General features: G+C 42.7%; 3 protein-coding genes across 15 annotated transcripts in view; 1 reads left to right on the top strand and 2 right to left on the bottom strand.

Annotated features, from left to right (window-relative positions):
* Nucleotides 1–7389, top strand: part of ANKRD6 (ankyrin repeat domain 6) — a 68838-nt gene extending 61449 nt beyond the window's left edge. For all 12 annotated transcript variants that reach the window (XM_081856956.1, XM_081856964.1, XM_081856963.1 and 9 more), the window contains 4 exons: nt 474–626; nt 1701–1814; nt 2931–3258; nt 6358–7389. In XM_081856956.1, coding sequence (XP_081713082.1) covers nt 474–626; nt 1701–1814; nt 2931–3258; nt 6358–6932 — 1170 coding nt within the window. In that variant the 3' untranslated portion in view covers nt 6933–7389. The remainder of the gene's footprint in view (nt 1–473; nt 627–1700; nt 1815–2930; nt 3259–6357) is intronic.
* On the bottom strand, nt 295–14070 carry LYRM2 (LYR motif containing 2). 2 transcript variants are annotated; one of them, XM_081857564.1, is made up of 4 exons: nt 13783–14070; nt 11867–12007; nt 9633–9833; nt 295–537 (listed from the first exon to the last, which is right to left on the bottom strand). In XM_081857564.1, the coding sequence occupies exons 1-3, from the start codon at nt 13825–13827 to the stop codon at nt 9753–9755; spliced, it is 267 nt and encodes an 88-aa protein (XP_081713690.1). In that variant the 5' UTR covers nt 13828–14070; the 3' UTR covers nt 295–537; nt 9633–9752. The 2 variants fall into 2 exon arrangements, with proteins under 2 accessions (XP_081713690.1, XP_081713689.1); XM_081857563.1 differs by lacking the exon at nt 13783–14070 and adding an exon at nt 13130–13209.
* A 2328-nt stretch (nt 14071–16398) lies between these two features.
* Nucleotides 16399–25175, bottom strand: part of MDN1 (midasin AAA ATPase 1) — a 94196-nt gene continuing 85419 nt past the window's right edge. The window contains exons 93-102 of the mRNA XM_081857568.1: nt 24044–24217; nt 23428–23582; nt 22062–22142; nt 21503–21618; nt 20121–20295; nt 19500–19573; nt 19295–19409; nt 18821–18884; nt 18136–18278; nt 16399–17313 (exon numbers count right to left, since the gene is read on the bottom strand). Coding sequence (XP_081713694.1) covers nt 17125–17313; nt 18136–18278; nt 18821–18884; nt 19295–19409; nt 19500–19573; nt 20121–20295; nt 21503–21618; nt 22062–22142; nt 23428–23582; nt 24044–24217 — 1286 coding nt within the window. The 3' untranslated portion in view covers nt 16399–17124. The remainder of the gene's footprint in view (nt 17314–18135; nt 18279–18820; nt 18885–19294; nt 19410–19499; nt 19574–20120; nt 20296–21502; nt 21619–22061; nt 22143–23427; nt 23583–24043; nt 24218–25175) is intronic.

A 25175-nucleotide genomic window follows, 5' to 3' on the forward strand; every position in this document is an offset into this window, starting at 1 on the left:
TTAGGTTTTTGTTTAACAAGAAGCTGGAGGGGCTACAGAAGCTGTGTTAGCACAGCTTTAATAGAGCATCACAGAGATCTGAGCATACCTGGTAACTTCTAAGCTGCAGTCAATGGGAAATGCTGTGGTTCTACCGTAGACTCATTTTTACAGCAGCAGGTCAAGCGAGCTATTTGTTTAAACTATTGGCTGTAGTTGTGCTTTTCTTAAACAGCTAATATCTTGCCATTTTTCTCCCTAAACGAATAAAGGCGCTCTGTATACTCTAAATGCGAAGGATGAACTCTTGAGAAAAAACGTCCAGGCAAATTTATTTTATTTTCATTTCCTACTGTATAACCTGTATATTTGTTTTCTCCCTGGAGGCTCCAAGCAGTACTGTTTGTTGTGGTTGCTTTGCTGTCCTTTGAGCCAATCATAGTTGTTATTAAGATACAGGGGATGTGTTGTCACAGTTGTTTTGCTTCTTGCAGGCACCAATAAACGGATGTCGTTGTGAGCCACTGATAGATAAAGTAGAGAACCAGCTGGCAGCCGCTGTGGAAGAAATAAAAGCGGAGCTTGTTACAGCGCAGGATAAGATGAACAGCAAACTAGGTCAAATGGAAAACAAAACTCAGCATCAGGTAAGGAAACATTCCATGGACAAAGTATTTCTTCAAACACCAGGAGCCTGATTAAAGCCTATAGGGTGTGGGTTGGTCTGTGTCAGGCATAGACTATACTCTTGGCCCATGAAGCCATTTCCCCCAAATCTTACCCACCTGTTCACCAGCTGATGTCACTGGGTCAACTGATATAGGCAGGGTCCCATTCCCTGGGAGAACACACTGGAGTAGCAGAACCTGCAGCTTATCCTGTTGGTGAGCAGAGGGTGCAACCCTGTCCCATGTTTCTCTTCCCCACCTGGCAATCACCTTACATCAGAACCACACCAGGTGATGCAGACTTCAAAAAGCAGGGTGAGCTGATTGAAAGCCCTTTTGCAAACAGCTCCACGCTGCTCTTTGAAAATGAGGTTTTAAAGAATAGCGAGGGGCTGTTTACAAAAGAGCACTGACTGTCACTAGGTCTTCAGGGGTTTGCCCATCTGTCAGATTTGGCCCTCCTAGGGGTGGGGAGACACAAGGATCTGGCCTGCCAGCCAGAAAACAGTTCTCCACTTCTGGTCTACTTGTTACAATCTTCAGGTGGAGGCTGCTTGAAACTCATAACGTGACAATCTTTTCTATGTGGCTGTTGCCCCATGGAGTAGCCAGACCTGGCCTAGCCAGACATTAGTTAATTGTATTTCTGGAGGGGCTGCAATGCAGGACATAGTGGCACTACTTTCCTTGCCAGACATTCCTGCATTGAGCAAGAAGGTCTGAAAAGCCTTGGGAAGCAAGCAGGGTTTAGAATTACCAGAAATCTGCCTTGATCACTGCAGTATCTCTTATTATTATCATCATCAAGGTATCACCTTGATCATTTGTTTATTGTGTCACTCCTTAGGTCATACCTGCAAACCTGCAGTGTTTTTAAAAACACTGAAAGGAATACTTTTATTCACAATGTTTCACAAATGCCTTTTCTGCTGTCCTTTTTAGATGCAATTTTTGCCCTTGGTAAGTTAAATTACCAGTAGTAAAATAATGAGGTTTAATAAGTCAGCCTATGCATTGTTGACATTTCTGCTGTGCTTTCCTCTTTTATCACAGCTCCGTGTTTTAGACAAATTGATGGCAGAGAGGCTGTCAGCAGAAAGAACAGAGTGCCTTCATCGTCTTCAGGAGCATGCCGAGTTGGAAAGGCATGAAGGGGAGAAACGCCAGGTAGATTAGAAAATAAGTATCCCGTGGAGCATATAAGACAATGAGGAATCTGAAACTTTCCATTTAAGATACACAGAAAGAGTGCTTATCTTAAAGAATGACAAGCAATTTTAAAAAGAAAATTATCTGGTTATAGTGAGATACATTTTCATTTTGAGCAGTCATAGATAGCTTACTTGGGTGGTTGGAAATAAGCCATTTAAATATGTTTCTTGACGGCAGCTTGTTTTTTGCAAGATGCTTAAACGAACCCATATTCTGAGGAAATATCTGCTTCTCATTTGATTTTTGTGGTGTCATAATTTGACTGCCTTTTAGGTAGCTAACATTTGAACTTCCAGTTTTAGAAACCCAGCAGGAAAATGCTTTCAGAAATGTCTCTTAAAACTTCTATTTCCTTACATAATAAGAAAAAAAGTCAACAACCCTGTGCATTGATGAACATGGGGGTGCAGTAAAGGTAAAGGACACCTGACTGTTAAGTCCAGTCGCAAATGTCTCTGGGGCTGTGACGCTCACCTCGCTTTACTGGCCAAGGGAGCTGACGTTTGTCCGCACCAGTGGTTGGTTACATTATTAGATCTGATCTGGAAGGTTAAAAACTTCAATATAGGTCAATATATTTTTTAGCCAAGCAGAAGGATGAAATATAAAATGATTAAAAAGAATGCTCCTGCTTGCTATCCTCAAGAATCTTATATTTGTTCTGACATTTTTATGGCTCTAATGCAGCAATAATAATCTTACAAGCAATGTCCTACTCCCCCATTTTGGTAGAATAAGCAAGACTGTATCTCCAGACATACTGCACTAGCAATTAATAATGGCTATTGCATATACTGTGGTCCTATCACAGTGCTACAAATCATGGTATAATTACAGTGTTCCAGGCCAATACACCAATGCAAATGTTCCATTTCAGTGTGCAAGAGTGCAGATCGGATCCATTATTGCTAGGGTCTTTCAAAGAAAACATTCATTATCCCAAAGCTAGATTTGTAAACTTCCTTACTATATAGGACACTAAGTTCTCTTTAATCTAGCATGCATTTAGCTGCTAAAACTAATACTGTCATTTGATGGCCTCTGATTTGTACATGGGTTTTTCCCATACAGATATCGTTGGTGGGGGAACTGAAAGCTTGGTGCATGCTAAAAATTCAGAACCTGGAGCTGAAGCTTTCTGGAGACTCCAGATCTTCAAGGCCAAAATCAACTCTGTCTACATGTGAGTCACTCGCTGAGACTTTGGATACAGAGAACCTCCCTTGCACGAAGGACTGTAAAGCTAGCCAAACCCCACTGCAGTCGGATGGTTCGCAGCAACATTCTCACACTGCCCTTCAGAATAGTGTCCTGGAAGATACTGGAAGATGTAGAGTGCCCACAACAGAGCAGAGCTTTGGGAAGCAGTATTTTGTTGTTCAAGAAGCCAACACTCCAGGTATCTTTTTGTTAGTAGTTTCTGGAGGGGAAAGCTATGCTAGAGTATTGTGGCAAAGAATCTGTAATATTAGGGAGCACCCCCCTCCAATGCCATCAGATCCTCTTCCACACTGATCAGACACATTTTGGATTAGTGCTTGTCCCAATTTAGTGATGGCTGGTATTCCTTGTCTCTGGTTGAGACAATGAATACTGGAAAGTGGTTGAGAGATTAGTCATGTGTGCACCCCCTTAATAGTGGGTCAGAGGTTCATCACTCCTGCTGTAAATATGGCATTTTTCGCTCCGTAAGACAAACTTTTCCCTTCCTAAAAAGTAAGGGGAAATGTGGGTGCGTCTTATGGAGCGAATGCAGGGGGGAGGCAGGCAGGAGAAGCCCCCAAAAGCCGCACACAAGCTCCGCATGGCTCTTGCGGGCTTTTCCCCAGGAGGGAGAAGGGACTGACATGGCTAGTCAGTTGCTTCTCCCTCCTTGTAGAAAAGCCCGCAGGAGCCGCACGCTCCTTAAAGGGTGCGCAGCTCCTGTGGGCTTTTGCAGGAGGTGGGGGTATTGCCATAGCCGCGCACAGCCTCTCCCCGCCGGAGAGGTTGCCCAGCGCTAAAGAAGCCATAGCTCACCCTTTCCCTACGGGAGGGGCTGCACGCACTTTGGCAAAAGCCAAGACAACGAGCGGGATGGATCCAGCTTGCTGTCTTGGCTTCCTCTTCAGCCGCGCACAACCTCTCCAGCCGGGAGAGGCTGCATGGGGCTAAAGAAGCCATAGCCGCACGCAGCCCCTCCGGCAGGGAGAGGCTGCCCACGGCTATGGCTTCTTTAGCCCTGCGCAGCCTCTCCTGGCTGGAGAGGGCTGGGGGGGGGGAACCCGGGCTTCCCTGGCAGCGCCGAGAAGCTCGGGGAGCAGCGAAAGGCTGCATGCCTTTCCGCTGCTCCCCAACTTGCTCTTTGGGGCTGGCGGTGGGCTTCCCCCTGCCAGCCCGATAGAGCAGGTCAAAAGGAACCCCTCTCTCTCTCCAGGCTTCCAAGGTAGGTGACTGAACGCACCTTGAACGGCACCTTGTTTTAGAGGGGGAGAACAAGAAAAAAAATTCTCCCCCTCTGTGCAGTGCCTCCTGCCGCTTCGCTGAAGGGGCGCTAGGCAGAATTTTTTTTCTTGTTCTCCCCCTCTAAAACAAGGTGCATCCTATGGTCGGGTGCGTCGTATAGAGTGAAAAATATGGTAGGTCTGGGTGCTGTATTGATACATCACCCAGGAACTATATGGAGGGCAGATTGTGATGGTGGCTTCACCCAGTGGTATATTTTGGGTGAAACAGACACCACACCCAAGACCCTCTGTTACCAGTGCCACTTTCAACATTGGGCCACTGGTCTCGGGTGTGGTGTCTGTTTCACCCAAAATATACCACTGGGTGAAGCCACCATCACAATCTGCCCTCCATACGGCAGAGAGAGGAGCAAGCTATATTGGATGGCCAATGCAGCTTGTTGTTAAAACATCCCATGACATCAGCAGAACATGATGTTTCACCGACATAGCCAATCATCTACAGCTAAGGCTGGGCAGAGAGAGTTAAAGTAATTTAGCACACAGTTGGGCATTCTTCAACACCTTCAGTACAGGGGGTAGTCCTTTGAAACAATCATAGTATTCATAGTACGCTAGCGGCAGAGGGACTCAAGAGTGGCTGTGGTTTCACTTGTGAGGTACCACTGGGTAAAAACCACCATCATGCTCTGGCCCTCATAACACAGAGGGACCATGCAGTCAGGCAGCTTCTTTAAACTGTACCGCTGAGGGGTGCACAGCTGCCTGTGCTCCAGCCGCCTTCAGACAGGCAGAAAAATCTCCAACTACTACACCTCCCCTCCTCAGGGGGATGGGGAATTTCCAACATAGATCAATCACCACCAACCAAGTGTACCACATAATCCCATATGTCTTAGAAGATAAGACGAAACAATGTGACTATTGCCGTGCGTACCCAATCGAAAACACCCCCGCCATAGCATACCCATTCCTTCAAAACTAAGGAAAATCACCACAATACTAAACTAGGAGAGGCCCAAATATCCTGAAAATACACCACCTTAAACAATCTAGCAGTAAAAGCAGCAGCCACTAGGCCTTGGACCAACTTTGAAAACCACCTCCTGACAGCAGAGGGACATGCCATGGTTTCCACAAGATACAAAATACTAGAATCTCAGAAACCCCCTCATCTCAATCAAAAGGGAGCACAACATAGGTTACAAAATAAACCCCGCCTGATGGATTAAAGGAATGTTTAGATCATAGTTTAATCCATCTCAGCCAAAAGAAGGGAACTCACCTTGAAACCTATCTACAGATGGTAGCTGGCAATGATACACCCAGGAACCTCACCAAAATGCTGGAGAGTCTGCACCTCCACATGTGGTGGGAATGCCCCAAAACCCAACCCTTTTGGACATCAGTCCTACAAGAAATATGCAAAATAACTAAGCATTAGAAGCCACCCCAGAACTGGCCTTATTTAATATTTTCCAAGACAATAATGCTCACACTATAACCCACCTACTCTCAACAGCCAGGAGTGAACATGGACCACTGATACTAAACAAACTGAAGCTAGCATGGGCACAAATAAAAAAGGATGGTTTCACCCGGTTGTGGCTCCCCTTTATTACACACGCAGCCCAACAAGAACCCACCGACAGCATATGAACTTATATGTATAACTTGACCCAACAACCCCTCCACCTCACACATGCAAACAAAACTCATTGCAGTCAACTGAAGGCAACCAACCATGCCCTGGAGTCCCCAATCTCCCTCACTGCCAATGAAAACTAGTAAATGAACAGTAAGAGAACCTACCCACGTGACACTGGCACAAAAACCTTACACACACACTATGTAAAAGAATGAAAGTTTACTACCCCCTCCTAACCTTATACTGTCTGTAACATAAGTGTATAACTGATCTGAAGAAATAATTCTATGAACGGAAAGCAGAAACACTGAATGTACTTTTGTAACCCAAGAAAACCTTTAATAAAAACATTTTTTTAAAAAAAAACAACAACTCATAACTGTTCATATTTCCTTAGTTACAGGAATAGAGCAACAGTTAGTTGGTCCTGGCCCAACTCCCGCTGCAGTTTCTCCTCAAGTTGTAAGGCCCAAAGACAAAGCAAGTTTCAGCAGATTGAAACAAGAACTGCCACCATCTGAATACTCAGGCTCCAAATTGAGACACGCAAAGGTACAAACTGTTTCCAAGAGCCCTACCGAATTTACAAAGACTGAGGTGGAGAGAGGAGGCTGCTTTATAGATAAAGGAACTCAAACAAAGAGGTCTGGCAGAAGTGGCCAGCTGAAGCACAGGCCTCAGCAACATGCAGGCACCCATTCTGCAGAGCAACAGCCGCCACTGCCACCACCTGCTGTCTCTGGAGGAAAAGAGGTCAGCCCTCAACTTGCAGGCACTTCTCAAGCTCTGGAAATCACACAGTACTTTTTTGAGGCTGTATCCAGCCAGATGGAGAAGTGGTATGAAAGGAAGATTGAAGAAGCTCGGAGCCAAGCTGACCAGAGAGCCCAGGAAGATAAAGCACTCCTCAAAGAACATATAAAAAGTTTAGAAGAGGAACTCTATAAGCTAAGGACTAAAGTGCAGAAGGAATATTAGCATTTGCCTGCTCTCGTGAAGTGTTGCAAAGGAACTGGTAACTTTTACAAACAGCAATTAAGTTAGTTTTATTGGAATTTTACACTTCTTGGGGATTTGTGGCCTTTCCAGATTATAAGGATTTTTGCTCGTGCATTGCTCACAAGGAATGCAGATTGCTGCCCTCCAAGTAGCACTTGTTTTGTACAGAAACTGCATTGAATTTTCCTTCCCCTGTTAAAAATGTTTCTTTTATCCCCATACAGTGTGCCAGTGGTGATAGTATAATACAGAACCTAGTTGCGTGGCTTTTCAGTGCTGATGATACAGCTCTCCAGTATGCCTGTGCCATTTTTATGAATCTTGTAAAGTTTTATTTTATACGTATTTAAGACATGTTTTTGAAGCGAAGCATTCTCTTGCTCTACCATATGTGCTCATGTATCTTTTTGAAAATAAAAGAATTAAGCGCCCCAAATTAGCAAGGCTACCTCTTCCTCCTTCATAGAACTGCATTGCCATTTTATGAATCCTATGGGTTCCCCTACCCCAATACAGATAGAGTAGCTTGTACGGGGAACTGTGTGCTAACAGGTCATGCGAGTGATTTTCAAGTCCTATCTAACACTTTGTGCTGCCTATGTGTACATTTGTCATACCGTTTTACTGATCAGCTTTTGGGATGGAGGTGCTGAAGTTTTAGCCCTTCCAACCAAAAAGCTAATTGGCATACTTGCAGCCAGCAATAACATTATATATAGCTAGATATTGAGTTCCTTTGAGTGACAGTAAATTCCTAAAAGTTAACGCCTTGTCCTTGTATAGTGATGGTCAGCTGGTGGTCTGTGAGCTAAATATGGCCTTTTTAGCTGGGTCCTGATGCCCCAGCCAACTTCTAACCAAGGTATGGTACCTTGTTTCACTCAAAGGAAAAAAGACACTGCTAGATAGTAGCAACATGTTCTTCTGGCCCACTAACTGTTATTTGGAGAATAGAATGGTCCTTGCAAGTACAGAAATGGGCCGCATTTCCTAAATTAGAATCTGTCTTCACTGCACTTGCCCCACATGAATTTCATCTTTAACAAAAAGTTTTAAAACTTGCCTTAAAGTTTCTATATGCACCATTGGCCCTTGATGGATTGTGTAGTCTCAAGTCTTCAAATTATACTGTTATTCAGCCTTACTTTATTTTTAAATATATATTGAGTGCTGTGATATGTGTCAAGAGGTGTTTTTTTCACCCGGGGGGTGGGTGGTAAACTTTAAAATTAACATTGGCATGACACTTAGGCAAAAACAGCTATTGCTTTTTAGAGTTCAACAGCACAGTGCAGCTAAAGAAATCTAGTGTATGTAAACAGACTTGCATATATGTTTTGCACATCTTAGTGAAGATGCAATATATTAACATTGTATGCCTCTGGATGTGCCCGTGATTGTGCTTTGCTAGCCCTATTATTGCACAACTAATGCTGAATTGAGGCCAAATCTGTTGTGATTTAGAAATAGTTCTCCAGGCACAGATCTTATCTCTCATGTAAGAGTATAAACATTTTGAATGAAGTCCTTAAAGAGAGATGGTTGTATACAAAAAGTACATAAAGATCTTTATACACAAAATCTCAATCCAAATAACTCTACATTTTTTACATTCATGTGCTTCTATGGTCTAAATCTATGCTGCCCAAAGTGGGGTATAATTTAAATCCTACAATGAATTTAAATCCGATAATCCATAAATCTATAAGCTTATTAAATGTGCCTAGGTTATAATTTGGAGGTGGTGGTGTTGGGCTGTGTGATATAGCTAAAAAAGCAATTTTTAACACCAAAATCCATATTTAAGGTAGGCCAAACAAGCTAATAGTGCACTATCACAAAGTAAGTCTGCAGGTTTTTGAGTTCTCCAAAACTCTTTGTCAGGTTAGAACTGAGCAGTGGCGGAAAAAAGTTGGCTGATGTTGAAGACATAGAACCTGTTATCTCACCAGTCTTAAAATGGAATGGAAGGACGTAGCAGACAATGTAACTGAATATCTACCCGTTACAGAATTATAGAGTTAGAAGGGATTCCCCATTGGTCATCTGGTCCAACCAATCCCCTACAATGGAAGAATCTCATCTAAAGCCATCCAACCTCTGCTTGAAAACCTCCAAGGAAGGAGAGTCTACAAGCTCCCATGGGAGTCTGTTCCACTGTTGAACTGCTCTTACTGTCAGAAAGTTCCTCCTGATGTTTAGTTGTAATCTCCATTCTTATAACTTGAATCCATTGTTTCAAGCCCAATTATCCAGAGCAGGGAAAAACATATTAGGTTGCACTAAGCCTGCTGGAAACAAGAAGCATAACTGACTATCCTCCATCTCTGGAAACACACAGAATGTCTCATCAAAAATTTACTAAAGGTTTCCTGCATTCTGTTCATTTTGAGTATCCCATTGTTTTCAGGCAGGTTTAGATGTGTATGGGTCACTCTCTGGGGGTTTTTATGCACTTCAGAAGTGTTAACTGCCCTCAGAAGTGTCAAGAGCAGCACCTTAAGAACAACTACTTAAGATAGCGCACACCTCCCATATTATTACAGACCTAGTTCAGAACTAGAAATCTCCCTGTGTTTCAACCTCTTATGAGCTGCTTCCCATCACACCTGAACCTTAAAAAAAATCTCAACACTCTCACCTATAGCAGTGCTAGCTGCTTTGTTTAAGTCTACTTACCAATAAGGGAGTCTGCACAGAAATCAGTTTGGCTGTGTGAGAGGTCCTTCCATGGCAGTCTTTTGAGGGAGACACACTGAAAAAACACATATTGTGTTCCACCATCAGTGAATGATCAGACTATGATTTTGCCAGCTTTAGTGTTCTCTCAAGCTCTTCAAGCTGTAGGTTGCCCTGAGTGATCATCATCCTAATTGTATCCTGCAAAGCAGAAATTATATACTTAGTAGGCACATGCAAAGGCAATATGCATTCATACACTGAATCTGTTCTATTTCAACAAATGTTTTATCAGTCTATATTTACATCCATAAAATTCGCAACTAATGATCTCACCCCAAAGGCTGCTCTACATATTAGGGCTACTCCTAGAGGGCACTTAGAAAAGCCTCTGCTTATGTTACATACCAGAAAGATCTTTCACATAACAAACAATACTGCATGTTATGGCTCCTCTCCTGAAGATCTACCATGCTAAAATGGGCTCAAAAACAACAACTTGTGTTTATTGTTTTCTAGATATGTTTAGGAAGCAAAGAACCAACAGCTGCACTAGCATAAACTTTTTGAAATGGGAATGCAAGATAAAGTTTCTTGGTCATTTCCTAAGTGTTCTATGATTGCAGTTAATTCTTATTATATTTTACACCACCCTTCCTCTGAGAGGAGCTCAGGGCTGAGTACCACACACACTAACTGCAAATGAACAGTAATACAGCATTAAGAGAATCTGACAACTATAGCAGGTGAGGCATACTGTGTTAATGAAAACAGTCACTGTTCTGCAGGGCCTAGGATAAACAGGCACATCTTGAAAAGATGCCAGAATACTGGCAGCGTGTGTGGCAAATGAATCTCTATGACAGGGATGGGGAACCTGACCTCAACAGGCAACAATGACAGGTGGGCAGGGACACCCTGTTAACCACCTAACATCATTATTGGATTCAGTCATGAGACTGTGCCGCTGGAGCTCATACATTCATACATATATACATACATACATACATACATACATACATACATACATAAAAAAGTTCAAGGCCACAGAAAAGTATCAGAGCTGTTAAAAACCACCTATCCACTATACAGTCATACCTTGGGTTGAAGTAGCTTCGGGTTGAGCATTTTCAGGTTGCGCTCCACGGCGACCCAGAAGTAATGGAACACGTTACTTCCAGGTTTCACCGCTCGTGCATGCGCAGACGGTCAAAATGATGTCACGCGCATGCGCAGAAGTGGCGAACCACAACCCGCGCACATGCAGACACGGGTTGCATTCACTTCAGGATGCAAACGGGGCTCTGGAATGGATCCCGTTTGCATCCAGAGGTACCACTGTACCAGCCTTTCTCAACTCTGGGTCCCTAGATGTTGTTACTACAACTCCCATCATACCTAGCCAGCATGGTCAGTGGACAGGAATTATGGGAGCTGTAGTTCAAGAACATATGGGGACCCAAGGTTGAGAAAGCCTGCAGTATACTGAAGCAGTATTTAAGAGTGAAACACAAGAATATTAAACTTGGTGACATCTGTCTGCAGATGAAGTGCTGACCTAACAAATGCCTTTGGTGCTATCAACATTCTACCTCAGGAGTAGGCAACCTAAGGCTCAGGGGCCGGATGCAGCCCAATCGCCTTCTAAATCTGGACTTCGGACAGTCCGGGAATCAGCGTGTTTTTACATGAGTAGAATGTGTCCTTTTATTTAAAATGTATCTCTGGGTTATTTGTGGGGCATAGGAATTTGTTCATTCCCCCTCCCAAAAAATATAGTCCAGCCCACCACATGGTCTGAGGGACGGTGGACCGGCCCACGGCTGAAGGTTGCTGACCCCTGTTCTACCTGGTCCAATGTGGCTCAACTACTCCCCTCCCAATCTACTCTGAGCCACGATTATCCTTTAGTAAGGGAAGGATATAGCACATGGGATGGATTCATTTAAGTATTATACTTCAGAGGGTTTACCACAATGACCAGTTTGGGGTTTTACGTAAGTCAGCCTTGGAAATGCCCATTCTTGAGTCATTTAATCAAATATTCCAAATTTGTCCAGTCTACCGTGGCACCTCGTGCAGGTGAAACACAGTGATAATTATTCCCAGTCATTATGAGGTGTTCTGAACAGGCTGTTTGGAAGTCTCGGAGAAGACCTCTTCATGAGCCAGGAATACAGGTTCAGCCTTCAACTGCAGTGTACCAAGTCAGCAGAACCAGAAGTATTTCTCACCTCGTCTGTAGCACCTTTGTTTCTTTTGAAGTCTTCCCTTGCCCAGTCCCTGAGGTAATGGCGATCAGCTTCATTAGGCACCTGACGAACAGCCTTCAGAATTTTTCTATACAACTGAAGGACCTGCTGCCTTCTCAAGAACTGCAAGGTATCAAGAAAAATAAAGGATGACCCTTTTAGTGTTTGCCCAATCTAGTGTTGATCATGTGCTCACATCCTCATGGAAAGGTGTCTTAAACCAAGTCAGGTGACTGATAAAACTTTTGTATTCGTTGTCTATTCCAGGGATGTCAACCTGTGACATGCTAGCTGGGGTTGTTGGCAGAGTCCAAAAACATCTGGAGGGTGACATGTTCCACCCTTCATCTGTTCTGAATGTCAGATGCTCTCCAGATCTCAAGTAGAGAGATCCTTTTTAACTGGAGTCTGAACCTATGTATATAACCTATGGATGTAGTAACTCCACAACGGGGTCCATCTGCTTTCTGCTGCAAACCACAGTCTATAAATCAGTTATTCTAACTACCTGCCCTCCCATGTTGGTCCATTTACAGTCATCTATAAAATCACTCCAAAAGTAGAATAAAGGTAACCTTGAGTTTTAAAATATTTGACAGGATCATAAGAATAAGATTCAAACAATACAATGAAGAGGCCCATGTGCGACACAAATCACCACTTACTACACTATGAAAGAAAAATAGTTCTTTTCTGTAATTCAAAACAAATAAATCTTTAAATGAAAAAAGACAGAAGATATGTTAATACATTAATGCGTTCACATGTAAAACGCAATGTTTTCCAAACTACCAGTTACCATACATCCTCTGTTGCCCATTCATTTATAAATTGTCTCACTTCAAATATTAATTAAAAAAAATTAATAAGCTTTTGTGTGCAGGTATCTGAAGAAGTGTGCATGCACACGAAAGCTTATACCAGAACAAACTTAGATGGTCTATAAGGTGCTACTGGACATTTTTATTATTATTATTTCGACTGCATCAGACCAACACGTCTACCTACCTGAATTTAAAATATTAAGCATGCCATATACAAACTATATATAAGCATGCCATATACAAACTATACTATTTACACCAACTTTCCTTTTCCTGCAGAAAATCAGCTGGCAAAGCTTTTCCTCAGCATGCAAATGCTATGGTGAAAGCAGCTGGAGGAAAAGAGGACAGAGGCTGGTGAAGGAACAGTGGGGTGGTGAGATGTCCTTTTCCCACCTTTGGGACCCCCTGGGCAACTTACCAACCCTGCTGTACCTGGAACAGGGTGTGGAGAGCGCTGCCTGACTGCTAAAACGGACATCCTGAGGAAGCTGCTCCCACCTGCCCCTGAGGGCGATCTGGCTGCGACATCTGTCACCCCATTGATGGCCAGGGTTGATTCGGCTGATCTGGCTGGCTAGGCGGGTGTCCCCTTCCTCCCTCACCGCTCCATGTGCGTCCCGGAATTTTTGTGGAAGAGCTGTGAGTTTATTTGGGCCCTGGGTGAGAGGCGTGGGGCGGAGAAGGAACCAATCCCGGTTTATGTGCAGTATTAGCAGTAAAGTTGTAGTATTGTCATATGCAATTGCTTGTTGTTGTTTTTTAAAAAAACTGGTTATTCCCTAAGTTGCTGCTATAGCTTCCGTTTCTTGTTCGCAACTTTAAATTTTTAAATTAAGCGGTATAGAAATGGAATTAGTAATAGAAATAATCAACCGTAATGGCTACGCCCCTGACCTAAAGGTAACAAAGCCATTACAGTACAGTATTGCCTGCTGCTGCTGCTGCTGTCCCCCGACCCTGCAGTCTCCTCCAATGCCCGGTCGCCAAGCCTAGCCCCTGCTCTCTGCCTCGCCGAGGAAAGGGCGAAGAGTCGCCTCGCTGGTGGGCACCTGCCTTCCCTTCCCTCTCTACCTGCTTCAGAGTGAGCGCCGTCGGGGGCAGCCGGGACGACGCCATGACTGAGGTGCGCGCGCGCGCGCTTCGCTTCGGGGTGGTTCCTTCTCTGCGCTCTGCCGAGGCGCGTCAGAGGAAAGGGAAGCGGAGGCTCCCCCTTCCCCGCCCGGCGTCTCCCTCTCCAGGCTCTTGGGCAGAACGAGGCTGCGGCGCCGGGCAGCTCCTCGAGGAGGGAAAGAAAAACCGCTTCTGCGGGGCGAGCGGCTCAGCAGGCCGCCCTTCGCGCAGGGTTGCAAGGGAGAAGCGCGTGCACTTTGCAGATATTGGGACAGGACGGCGCAGGGGGGGCCGAGCGCGGCTCCTCCTCTGAAAACAGAAGGCCGGAACGGACTCCTGCAGTCTCGCCGACGAAGCAGCCCTTCCGGCCAGAGCTAAGCGGAGCCCACGTAAAGGGCCGGAGAGAGGGCTTTGAAAGAGTTTTACTCTTTCATGGCAGCGTCAAGCACAACGGCGATTGCTCCAAGCACCTTTTTTAACCTGGTTAGATTTACATCTGCCTTCATCCACCTTTCAACAAACGTTCCCCACGAAAATACTCAAATAAGTGATTTATTTGCAAATCACTTTGCATATAAGTGGAATATTTACTCACAGTTTCCAGAAGCTGCAACGAAACAAGCCCTCCGTCAGCTGGCAGTGAAACAAACGACCCAAGAAAGGAAAGAACTGTGATTCCTTACAAATAAGCATCGTGTATGTATAGCAAAGGTGCAGGCTTTTCAAATCTGCCTTTTGGAGAGATTCAGTTCACCTGCAGGATCAGCTGAGCTGGGAGCCAAAGCCACATGACGACTCTTCCTCTTGCTCCAGGAAGAGAACACAGAAACACCGGAGAGAAAAAGGAGGGGGGGGGAGCAGAAGCTACTGGGAGCCTGCTAAGCCCCAACGTGAGCTCAAGTTAACCCTCATGCAACTAACTGTACAGTATATCAGTATATTACAACACAACAAAAAAGTACTTTCTACAGGCTCAGAGGTACACATGTAAGTGCATAAGGTCCAAGGCGAAGTATTGCAGTTAAGGTGACATAGGCCTGTGCCTGAGAGCAAGCTTGAAGTTCTAACTCTGGTGACATCACTAGTGGCCCTTTTTAATCAGTGAAAGACTGCTTCCATCAGAAGTTAAACAGCTTTAACAGTACAGAGATTTTCTTTACCCTATTGCAACACAACTGAACTTGTTAAAGTAGGAATAAAAGGCATCTTCCTATTTTTGTAACATCCTTTGGAGAAAGCCCAAACCTGCATATCAGAATGGCACATCACTCTTCCCCATCCCCTATCTTGTAACAATATGCTTAATATCCTGCTGAAAAAGACTTTAATTGGCCTGAATTAATCTGCCTTTATAGATTAATTTACCAAGCTGTATTCACAAGCAGATTCTATTTTTAACACTGATACACATTTTTGCATCATTTAGGTTTTGATAATAGTGCTATGTAACTTCTATTCAAAACTTTTATTTAAAAAAAATAGCAGTTATTTGTATTTGCTGATAGTAAATTATTTAATCAAAATTAATGCAGAAGTTGCTAAGTATGAATTTGGGGCATGATTTATCAACTCCTTTCCTACAACTTTGTTTTTCTTTGATAAATCGAGGAAGGTTGAGGGGGAGGGACTAATCCAAAGGAAAAATTGGGCATAAATATCACATCATTTGAGCATCTTTCACTCCTTTCACTTTGGACGTTTCATATGAACTTTCCCTTGCTGCCCAATTTTAGCACTGCTGATTCTATTATCTAATTAGGGTTTCTCAGTTCTGCATCAACAATCAATATTTGGCTTGCAATGCCAGCATTTTATCAAGCTTCTTATGCTATTAATCTCATGTATTTTTTCCCTGTAATGCTTAAATTCTAAGTGAATGTGCCTGAAGACTCGTCCTTAAACATTAAATATTCTGTGTGGTTATCCAAAGGGGATAACTTAAGTCACCCCTCAATGTGACAGTTGTTTACAGAGAAAACTATGGTGACAAAATTAACTGTCAAAACATAGAAATCAGGCTTGGATTTGCCCTCTGAACAGAGCAAAACAAAGGGCTCCGGGTCATCCATGTAGCTTTCAAAATTATTTTCTCCAAGAAGGCCTTAAGTGCGTCTTTCAGGATAACGTCATCAGCCCAAGCTCTTGTCCAGCTTCGTTTCCCTGGAGCTGGAGACAAATGCATGGAGCTCTTTGACAAATGCATATCAACAATGGTTGGCTTTTTTCTTTTTAGGTCTTCTATTATTGTTTCCCTGGTACTGAATTCCTTCTTTATCTTCTGTAGAGAGAGAAGGGCAAATTCCAAGAGGCCTTGTGATCGATCAATGGACCCATCTTTGTCCATTCTGGAAAGAAGCTGGAGAAATCTGCATCTGATGGTGAACATGTTTCTTTTATGGGATGTGCAAGCAAAGCACACATCATGTGATGAGTGCTTTTCCTGGAAGTGGTGGGGAGGAAGCAGACCTGAGGTCACAGCAGCGCAGGAAGGTCAGGCCCACTCAAGACCAATTCTATTAAGTTCCCAAGATTCTTAATATAGAATCTTAATATTCCAACAAATAATGGACACCACAATTACAAACAGCAAAACATTGTTTATTAGTAATCATGACTGATGCATAGCTTTTGCAATGAAAAAAGGTGGGGGGGGCAGGGAATAGGAGACGACAGAAAGAGCCTTGGGCATGCTTTCAGGATACTAAAATGTGTTTATCACTATTTCCCTTGAACAGAGGGCAAAGTTCACAGTGTAAAATGATAACACGGAGTCTTTCTCTAAAAAAACTACTCTTCCAGCATTATCATAAAACCAGCAACTGTTCAGCGACAGTTTCAAGTATTCAAGTAGGATTTGTGGTTGTTGTGGTTTTTTTTGGTTGTGTAAAATTCAACCCTTCCTCCAAACACAGGGTCCCACTCACACATGTGACCCAAAACAGACAAGTATTCTTTAATTATGGTTAATCATTCTAGTTGCAACTTCCTCTCAGAAGGAAACTAGTTTCTTACTACTATAGAAAATAGTCTTGGGAGCCACTTATTTCTTAGTGATACAGAAGTAAGAATAAATTATACAAAGAGTAAAAAATACAGGAGATGGTTTTCCACTGCTTTCAGATATAGGCAAGAAAGTGAACAGTATTTTAGTTCATCACGGTTTGCATAGTCTCCTGCACTGTTAAGGGGGAAAATGCATGTTATGTTAGTGTGTAATTTCTGGCCCGTCTGAACAGCAACTCAAATTTGCTGATGACCTTTGCCATTAACTGCCAACTATATGTTCCCATGACATGCCAAATTCTACACGTTGTCTGAACCAGTCACCAGTTCAAACCACTGCCTCAGTGCGTCACTGAGGGTCTCTGGGAGGGCATTCACATCTCTCAGAATGATGTAGAAAGGAAAGGGAAATTCCTCCATGTATGACCTGATTTCTGGCAATTCCCCAGGGCCTTTGAACACAGGTACTTTAATGTCCAAGATGGAATCCTGTGAATTAAAATGACAATATCAGATACAGGACTACACAAGTAGCATTATGCAGCTGGGATCAATGAAAAAAGTTGCCTCCCTCAGACCTCATCTCTCACCAATCTCCTGAAAGAGTCGATTCATTCTGTTTTCAAATGAGTGGATTGTAGTCTTTGCAGACAATCCTAACAATAGTTACTGAAGACTAAAGCAGGATGTCACCAAGGGAGAGAATATTAGTGCTGATTTCAGGGCTGTCACCATACACTACTTATACCTTTTTTTACTACTCCATGTGGTTTTTTTATAGCATAGTCTCCATGCACAAATTGCTGCCTGTGATTGGAAATAAACTTAGCACAGTAGGAATACTAAATGCCAGTATTGTGGCAGGGAATGTCAAGACAAAGATGCTCGCAGAACTTTGTTCCTTGATCTAGAACCTGCAAAGTCAGGCTGAGAATAACCTGAGCTGGACCTCCAATGGAAAGGGACTTGTCGCTTTCCTCACCAAGGTGAGAGGCAGAAGAAGCTGGATTTAAGTATCAAAAAAACTATTTTGCAGGAAAGGTAGTCAGCAATTAACTCTGGAAGTTTGTAAACATTAGGCAAATTTTCTTATTAGCAAAACGAATGTTGAAGGCAAGAACCAGAAATAAGTGCAGATGAAAGTAGATTTTTCCTAATAGTATGAAACCTCAGCTCCCAAATCTATGGTTGGCAGGAAGCTTGACCAGTTTAATAAAGTTTAATAAAGTTTGGACCTATTTTAAACCCAACCAAGGTGATTTTTCCATCCAGTTAAAAGTGGTACAATTATCTGATGGTTCATTTACTCACCCGTGAATTAGGGTTGTCCAACACTACAAAAATGACGAAGATATTTGCATTCTGAACAGACTGAACAGCTGCTGTGACACGTTCTTTGCCTTCGAGAAAAAGACCTCTTCCATCTGACACTATTAGGAGTAGCTGAGCAGTTTCTATTGAGAAAGGCATGTTTTCAGTTTTAGCAAACAAAACTAGAAAAAGGGTACATATTCAGTCTTACTAACATTTTCTATTACTTTAACATACAAGCGGACATGAAAGCCAGCCCCAAGAACATAGTTTTATATATAAAATACATCCCTGAATGGGATGTGAAAGCTTTGCTTCCCAAAATTGGGACACGAAATTTAAAGTAAGACAATCAATGCTTATGAATGTTTTAAAAGCAGCAGGAAGAAATATCCCCACTGTCCAGTAGTAGTACCAACAAAGAAGAAACAATAATTAAAATATTAATCTGAGAAGAGCTCACAAAGCTAGCCCAATCATGTATTGTCACAAGCAAGTCCTACCCAATAATGGAGCTTACTCCCCACATACGTTGGGCTAGGATTTCAGCCTTATTTACTAACAATTGCCGTTTGTGTATTCAGCATTCTGCCAAGGGAGCCACGCTCCTGATAAATCCAATGAAGAACTATTTCGACTACCATGCCTAACTTGTTTGTATACAAAAAAGGAGGGGGGAACTCACCTGGATTAATGCTTTGAGAGAACTGCTGTGCTGCAGCAAACATATTTGTTGAGGATTCTAGGAACTGTAGATAAGCGAGAGAATATATGTGCATCAGCTGTGAGCTAACAATTTCTTTTCTAAGACAATTGTTCTACAGAAATGAATGGGAATGCAAGTTGAGAACTGCAGCCTAAGGTTGTGAACTCAAAATAGACTTAAAATTATTACAGCAGCCACATTATTTCCTTGGCTGTTTTGAAGAGGCTGCAGTAAACACAAGACTGCACCATTCTTTTTTGTTACAAGCAATATACCAGGCTAGTGCAGAGACAAGACCATTTTCTTCTTGTAACATTCTAAGGACAAACTGGACAGGAAAGTAAAAGAACTAACCTAAGAACACCCTTAGCCTGGCACAATAGTTATTTAAATACAACATTAGGAACTTTTAAAGAAAAAAAGGCAGCCCCACTCATCCAAGATGAGAGATACCTGAGCTATTTTAGTTTTCTTTTGTTCAAATTTGCACAGCTGGAGTATTCTCGTTCCCGACTGGTCACTGAATTGTTCGTGGAATGGGTGTAGCAGCTGAACAGTCTCTCCAAAACTGAAATAAAATGAAACGTTTTAAAACAGTGCAGTGAGCAGGAGTAAAAAGATTTCTATGACGACAACTCTGGCTTTAAAATAGCCTTACCTGCACACAGCAATTTGTCCCACTTCTAAGAGAGACAAAGCATTTCCAATCACTGCCAGGGATTCATAAGCAAGCTATAGAAAACAAATAAAAGTTTGAGTCTGTTGTATATCTACGCGAAGTGCATAGAATTCACCACAGAAGTTAACGAACTGCAAAATTCTAAAACTGCTTCATGCATTTGTTATGGACCGAAAATGCACTGTGATATGTGATACTATCAGAGAAGCAAAGGAATTAGAAAATGGAATGATATACCCCTGCAATGCAATCTGCACTTGCTTGTAACTTTCCCCCCTAGGTGAAACTTTCCCCATTGCTAAACCCCCTGCTGCAGGGAAAGAAATGCATGCTCATCCATCACAGCCATATGATTACCCCCCTATATCCCTGTCGCTATCCCTGAGCTTGTTGAATGAGCATCTGGTGTTAACCCCATGGTGGCAGACAGAGGGAAGCAAACAGTAGCAGCCATGCTGACGAAAGAGAAGGAAGAAGAACAGCAATGAGGTGGGGAAATGCCTCCTGTATAGTTAACTGCAAGTCTGATGCGTGAAAGATGAATGCTGAATTCATTCATATAAGACTTTTAAGTTGGCTTCTTCACAATTTCTGTTTTACCTGCTTAGAATGGTTGTCTACCATACTGGCAGAGTCATCAAGGGCCAAGCAGATCTGATACTGCCTTTTGCTGGGCTTGGTCCTCCGTAACCAAATTTTATCTTTTCGGAACTGGCTTGCAACATATGGAATTACTTTGCGCATGTTCAGCCTTTTTCCTGTTCGATAATCACCTCTGGTAGTTAAGAAGAAAAGGCACAATATTAACAGTAACACAGTTGCTGGGGGAGGAAAAAACAACTTGGCGGGATATTCATTTCAGAGAAAGTATTTTACATGAACTGGTAGATAATGAATAGCCAAAAATAAGACAGCTTTTTTGGGCATCAAGATTCATTACTTGCACACCTATGTAACTGTCCTGATATTTAGAGGAGCCAGGCCTATTTGCATATTGCTTCTTATTTTGCATAATTTATTTCGGTTTCACATGGGTGGGTCAAAGGCACCAAATTTCCCCTCTGAGATTTCAGCAGGCAATGCCTACAAGGGCTGGACATGTTTCCTTTCAGGGGGGGAAATAAGCTTCTCCGGAATCTTTAATCTGGAACTTGCTACTAAACCTGCATGGAAATCCACTTGTGTTGGAAGGCAGGGAGGTGATTTTCCTCCTCCACCCTCTCCAAAGCTGCTCTAGGAGGTTGAATGACGCCCCAGAGCAGCAGGAGAAGCAGCATGGGCAGATGCAGGAGAAATTGGCAAAAATATGCTCCTTTCCTCTTTCCTCCAACACTGGAAACCAGCCATCCCTGTGAATGAAAGGAGCTCTTTTGTTCATGATACAGTTTGATCCGGAGAAATGTCCAGGTCAAACCATATCAATGAGGGATGGTAGCCTGCCAGACATGGTTGGACTACAACTCCCATCAGCCTCAGGCAGCATGGCCAATGGTCAGACATAATGGGAGTTGTAGTCCAACGACATTTGAACACTGGGTCCCCATACCTACTACATACTTTTCTTCATGCATACATGCAAACTACACACATGTACCTCTGATGAAGTGGACTTTTGTCCACAAAAAGCTTTTACTATAATAAATGTGTTAAGTTTTTAAAGTGATACAACGGTCTTGTTTTTGCAACAGACGAATATGGCTACACCTCTGGAAATAGTGGCCTGTGTCAAATGAAAACCTACAGCGCTTTAACTTTCAAAGTACTTTGTAAAATGAATGACTTAACAAACACATTTATACAGCACACATAATGCAACAGTCTAGAATCACTTTGATTTCTTGCCATTGACTCCAGTGGGAAGTGAATGATACATCCTATAGTAACAATATGCTAAAGCAGTTGTAGCTGGAAAGACGGCTTGGGTGCCAAATCGCGATGTATATAGGGGGCTCTGCTTTTATTTTTACAGTGACCCAACTTACTTCAGTTTGGCTGCCTGAGTTGGCTCCAGTATGAGTCTCAGCTGCTCACAGAGCTGCTGTGAAAGTGGTGCAGTGAGGAGAAGGTATCTCTGCCACATCTCTGCTGCTGCCTTTTCCTGCAACATTAAGATAAAAAAAAACCCACAGAATTTTTATTAGTAAAGTTGAAAGCCCAGAGCATTAACCTTTTTATACATAGATCTCTTTCCCAAGTACAAAACGTAAATAATTCAGGATATATCAGTTGCAAATACTTTTATAGCAATGCTTTTTTAAATAATTCTTGCTAGAACTTTCGAGTATAGCTTTGTCTTAGCATTCTGTGGTATAAATTGATCAACTGCTAAGCGTCTTTATGTGTATAATTGCCGTCCATGTATTGCAGCAGATTATCAGTATCTACAATTCTGCTCCTTGCTCTGTAATGATTAAGCTGTACCAGAACCCAACATTTAACATGGCTTTGGAAATAATGTGTTAATATTCCATTTATATTCAATAAAAAGCTTTCCAAAAGAATTATGCAAATGTATATTGCTTGGCTGAACATTTCACTAACCTCAGCAGCGTTTCCACTCTGCCAAATTTCCAGTTGCTTCTCTAGTTCTCGTCTTAGCTCTTCAGGATCCTTAACAATGCACTTAAAAAAACAAATTGAAATTTGAATCAAACAATATGGACAGGTATTTTAGAATGACATACTTGCCACATACATACATACATACATACATGTAAGGTAAAGAGACCCCTGACCATTAGGTCCAGTCGTGACCGACTGGGGTTGTGGCGCTCATCTCACTTTATTGGCCGAGGGAGCTGGCGTACAACTTCCGGGTCATGTGGCCAGCATGACTAAGCCGCTTCTGGCGAACCAGAGCAGTGCATGGAAATGCCGTTTACCTTCCCGTTGGAGCAGTACCTATTTATCTACCTTTGACGTGCTTTCGAACAGCTAGGTTGGCAGGAGCAGGGACCGAGCAACAGGAGCTCACCCCGTTGCGGGGATTCGAACCGCCGACCTTCTGATCAGCAAGTCCTAGGCTCTGTGGTTTAACCCACAGCACCACCCGTGTCCCGACATACATACATACCTACCTCCAAAAGCAAACTTTTTTAAAAAAACAACAACAACACATCCCTTATTTTTTTAGGAGACCTTTTAGTGTTCTGGACCACTGGATAGCAACAATTAAGGAGAAATTCTAAATTTACTTTTCTACTCCTGGGGAAAATTTATGTGCATACAGCATATTGCTGTACTAATCTCATCTCTGAACCCCATGACCAAGCCCAAATCTGATATATCTCCTTGTATGCTAGGGGTCTGGAGGAAAACATCCAGCTGCAAATATCTCCATGACTGGTATTTTCTAAATTTCCCCCATCCATTGAGGGAAATCTCCATGCAGATGCAAGTTGCTGCATGAATATACTGAGTTGGATCAGATTGTGCGCATGCAAAGCTACCAGAGCTGAATCTCTGCAGAGAGAATGGTGCCCCCAAACTCAAGGATTTCCAGCCCTCCAAATAAGTAATCCGTGTTGTCAAAGCTGAGAGTGTTGACTCAATTATAGACAGTCCCACCTACAGGCAGCTCACTTACACATGCATTTTGAGGCCACAAGATCCGAGATTCAACTTGTCATTTAAAAAAAGCCATCTACTTTGATGTAGGGGGAAATCTGCTTAAGTAATGTAGATCAGATGTATACCTTCCCTTCTCTAGTATCTCACAGTCATGTGATCTCCCTATCCCAGTCTCTACCATATGTATATGGAGGTAGTTCCTCAGTGGAACCTAAATATTGATTCAGAGCAAGAAACTAATTTGGTGATAAACTAAAATTACAATAGCACTGTATCCTGGAGAGATTCACATCAAGCAACACATCCTATTTATTTAATAGCACAATTGGTAGTTTACCTGGATGGAGGTATCCCTCAAGAACTGATGGGCAGTATGTATGGTAGAGTTTTTGTCTCTGTCCGGCTTTACTTCTGGTGGCGATTTTTCTGTTCCACGCTCTTCGTCTTCTTCAGAATTGAGGGCTTGACCGTCCAATTCGACTTCTTCGGGTCCTATCGTTGAATAAATGACATGCTTGCTTCACACATTTTCAGGGCCATTAGCAATCATACTACTAATCTCCGGGTATAGGGCGGTATATAAATTCAATACATAATAGTAACTCTTTTCAGGTACTGGCCCTTCACTTGGTTACAGTGGTGTGAGGGGAAGACAGAGGCTGCTCTTGCTGGCTCTGCCACTCCTGGGAGTAACATCTGAAGTGGAGAGCCTGCCGCAGATGCATAAACTCCCCATGCATGGTAACAGGATTAAAATCATGTATGGCACAGCAGGCTCCTTGTAGGAGACTCTGGCTCCCCGTAACATGTGAGCAGTAGGGGCAGGGTGGATGAGTCAGAGCCAGGGAGCAAATAGTATGCCCCAAAGGCACTACAGGACTGTTTTCAATTGAAACGAAGAAATTATTCCCGAAGAATAGAATTCTTTTAAAGATAATGAGCTGGCAATTTACCAGATTTAGCAGCACTAGGTGCCTTTAATTCTGGATTCAGTTTCTCCACCTCTACCGTTCTAAGATCCTCATCTTTCTGAGCTTCTGTTTCCATAGCTACATCTTCAGAAACTGGTTCTTCATTGTCTTCAGTGACAGGCATGGTTGTTTTCTGTTGTTCTTCACTAGCTACATCTGGTGGAAACATAGCCAAAATCAAACCAAAATCTTGCAACTCTGTGCTGCTCTCCCCTATCACCAAACTAACAGTCATCAATATCTATAAAGTTTTAACTTGACACCTGAAGCACTTGAAAGGGGGGTGGGGGAAACAACATTTCAGAGTGTGAAATAAATATTGCAATTTACATAGCGTTTGGGAAGGTTCAAAGTACTTCACCTGCATTATCTTACACTCTTTAAAACCTCCAGGTAGGGTCAATGTCACAATTCCCATATTGCTAAGGGGGAGAAGGGAGGGATGGGGGAGAGAGAATTGTGCCTAAAGCCTCTTAGTGAGGTCATAGCAAAGGCAAACTGAGGATTTCCCCATTCATAGCTCTGCCTCCTACCACCTTGCTATGACCTAGGACCTAGGTGAATGAGATGAGATGAATGAATAATTTATGGGAACCACAATCTCCTGGGTTATACTTCCTTAACGTGTTGAACTTTGGTTGCCCTTTTCAGTGTTAAAAGTGGATTTTACCACACATCTGCACTTGATGTGTGCTAGAACACTCATGGTATGTACAGGTACAATAGATTCGGACTTCATCATACTGAGGACAAACTGATTAGCTCCAGTCTCGAAAAATGCAAGTTACACACCTCACTGACAGACAGAAAGAGGTTTCATTACAAATCATAAAATCTAAGCACACATCCTTCAAGAAACAGGTGGATTTGAGAGAAACCATGAAAATACTTTGTTTTAGAAACTGCAAGTAGGATTCACCACAGTAGCATTTAGCTGGGATTTAATTGCAAGAGATACCGTATTTTTCGCTCTATAACACGCACCTGACCATAACACGCTCATTGTTTTTAGAGGAGGAAAACAAGGGAAAAAAATTCTGAAGAAACAGTGGATGTATCATTTTTGTGCCTCATGCTGTGGCCACAGACATGTGATCTGATGGTGAATTTGGGG

The sequence above is a fragment of the Podarcis erhardii genome (genome assembly GCF_964252035.2).
Source record: "Podarcis erhardii genome assembly, chromosome: 3".
In the NCBI taxonomy this organism is placed as follows: domain Eukaryota; kingdom Metazoa; phylum Chordata; class Lepidosauria; order Squamata; family Lacertidae; genus Podarcis; species Podarcis erhardii.

Excerpts from the sequence above, each read along its gene's own strand:
- LYRM2 (XM_081857563.1), bottom strand. The coding sequence starts at position 13,189 with ATGTCCGTTTTAGCAGTCAGGCAGCGCTCTCCACACCCTGTTCCAGGT. Across the intron at positions 12,008-13,129 it reads TTCCAGGTACAGCAGGGTTG|TTCTTGAGAAGGCAGCAGGT; the intron begins GTAAGTTGCCCA and ends GATACCTTGCAG. Across the intron at positions 9,834-11,866 it reads ACAAAGGTGCTACAGACGAG|GATACAATTAGGATGATGAT; the intron begins GTGAGAAATACT and ends TCTGCTTTGCAG.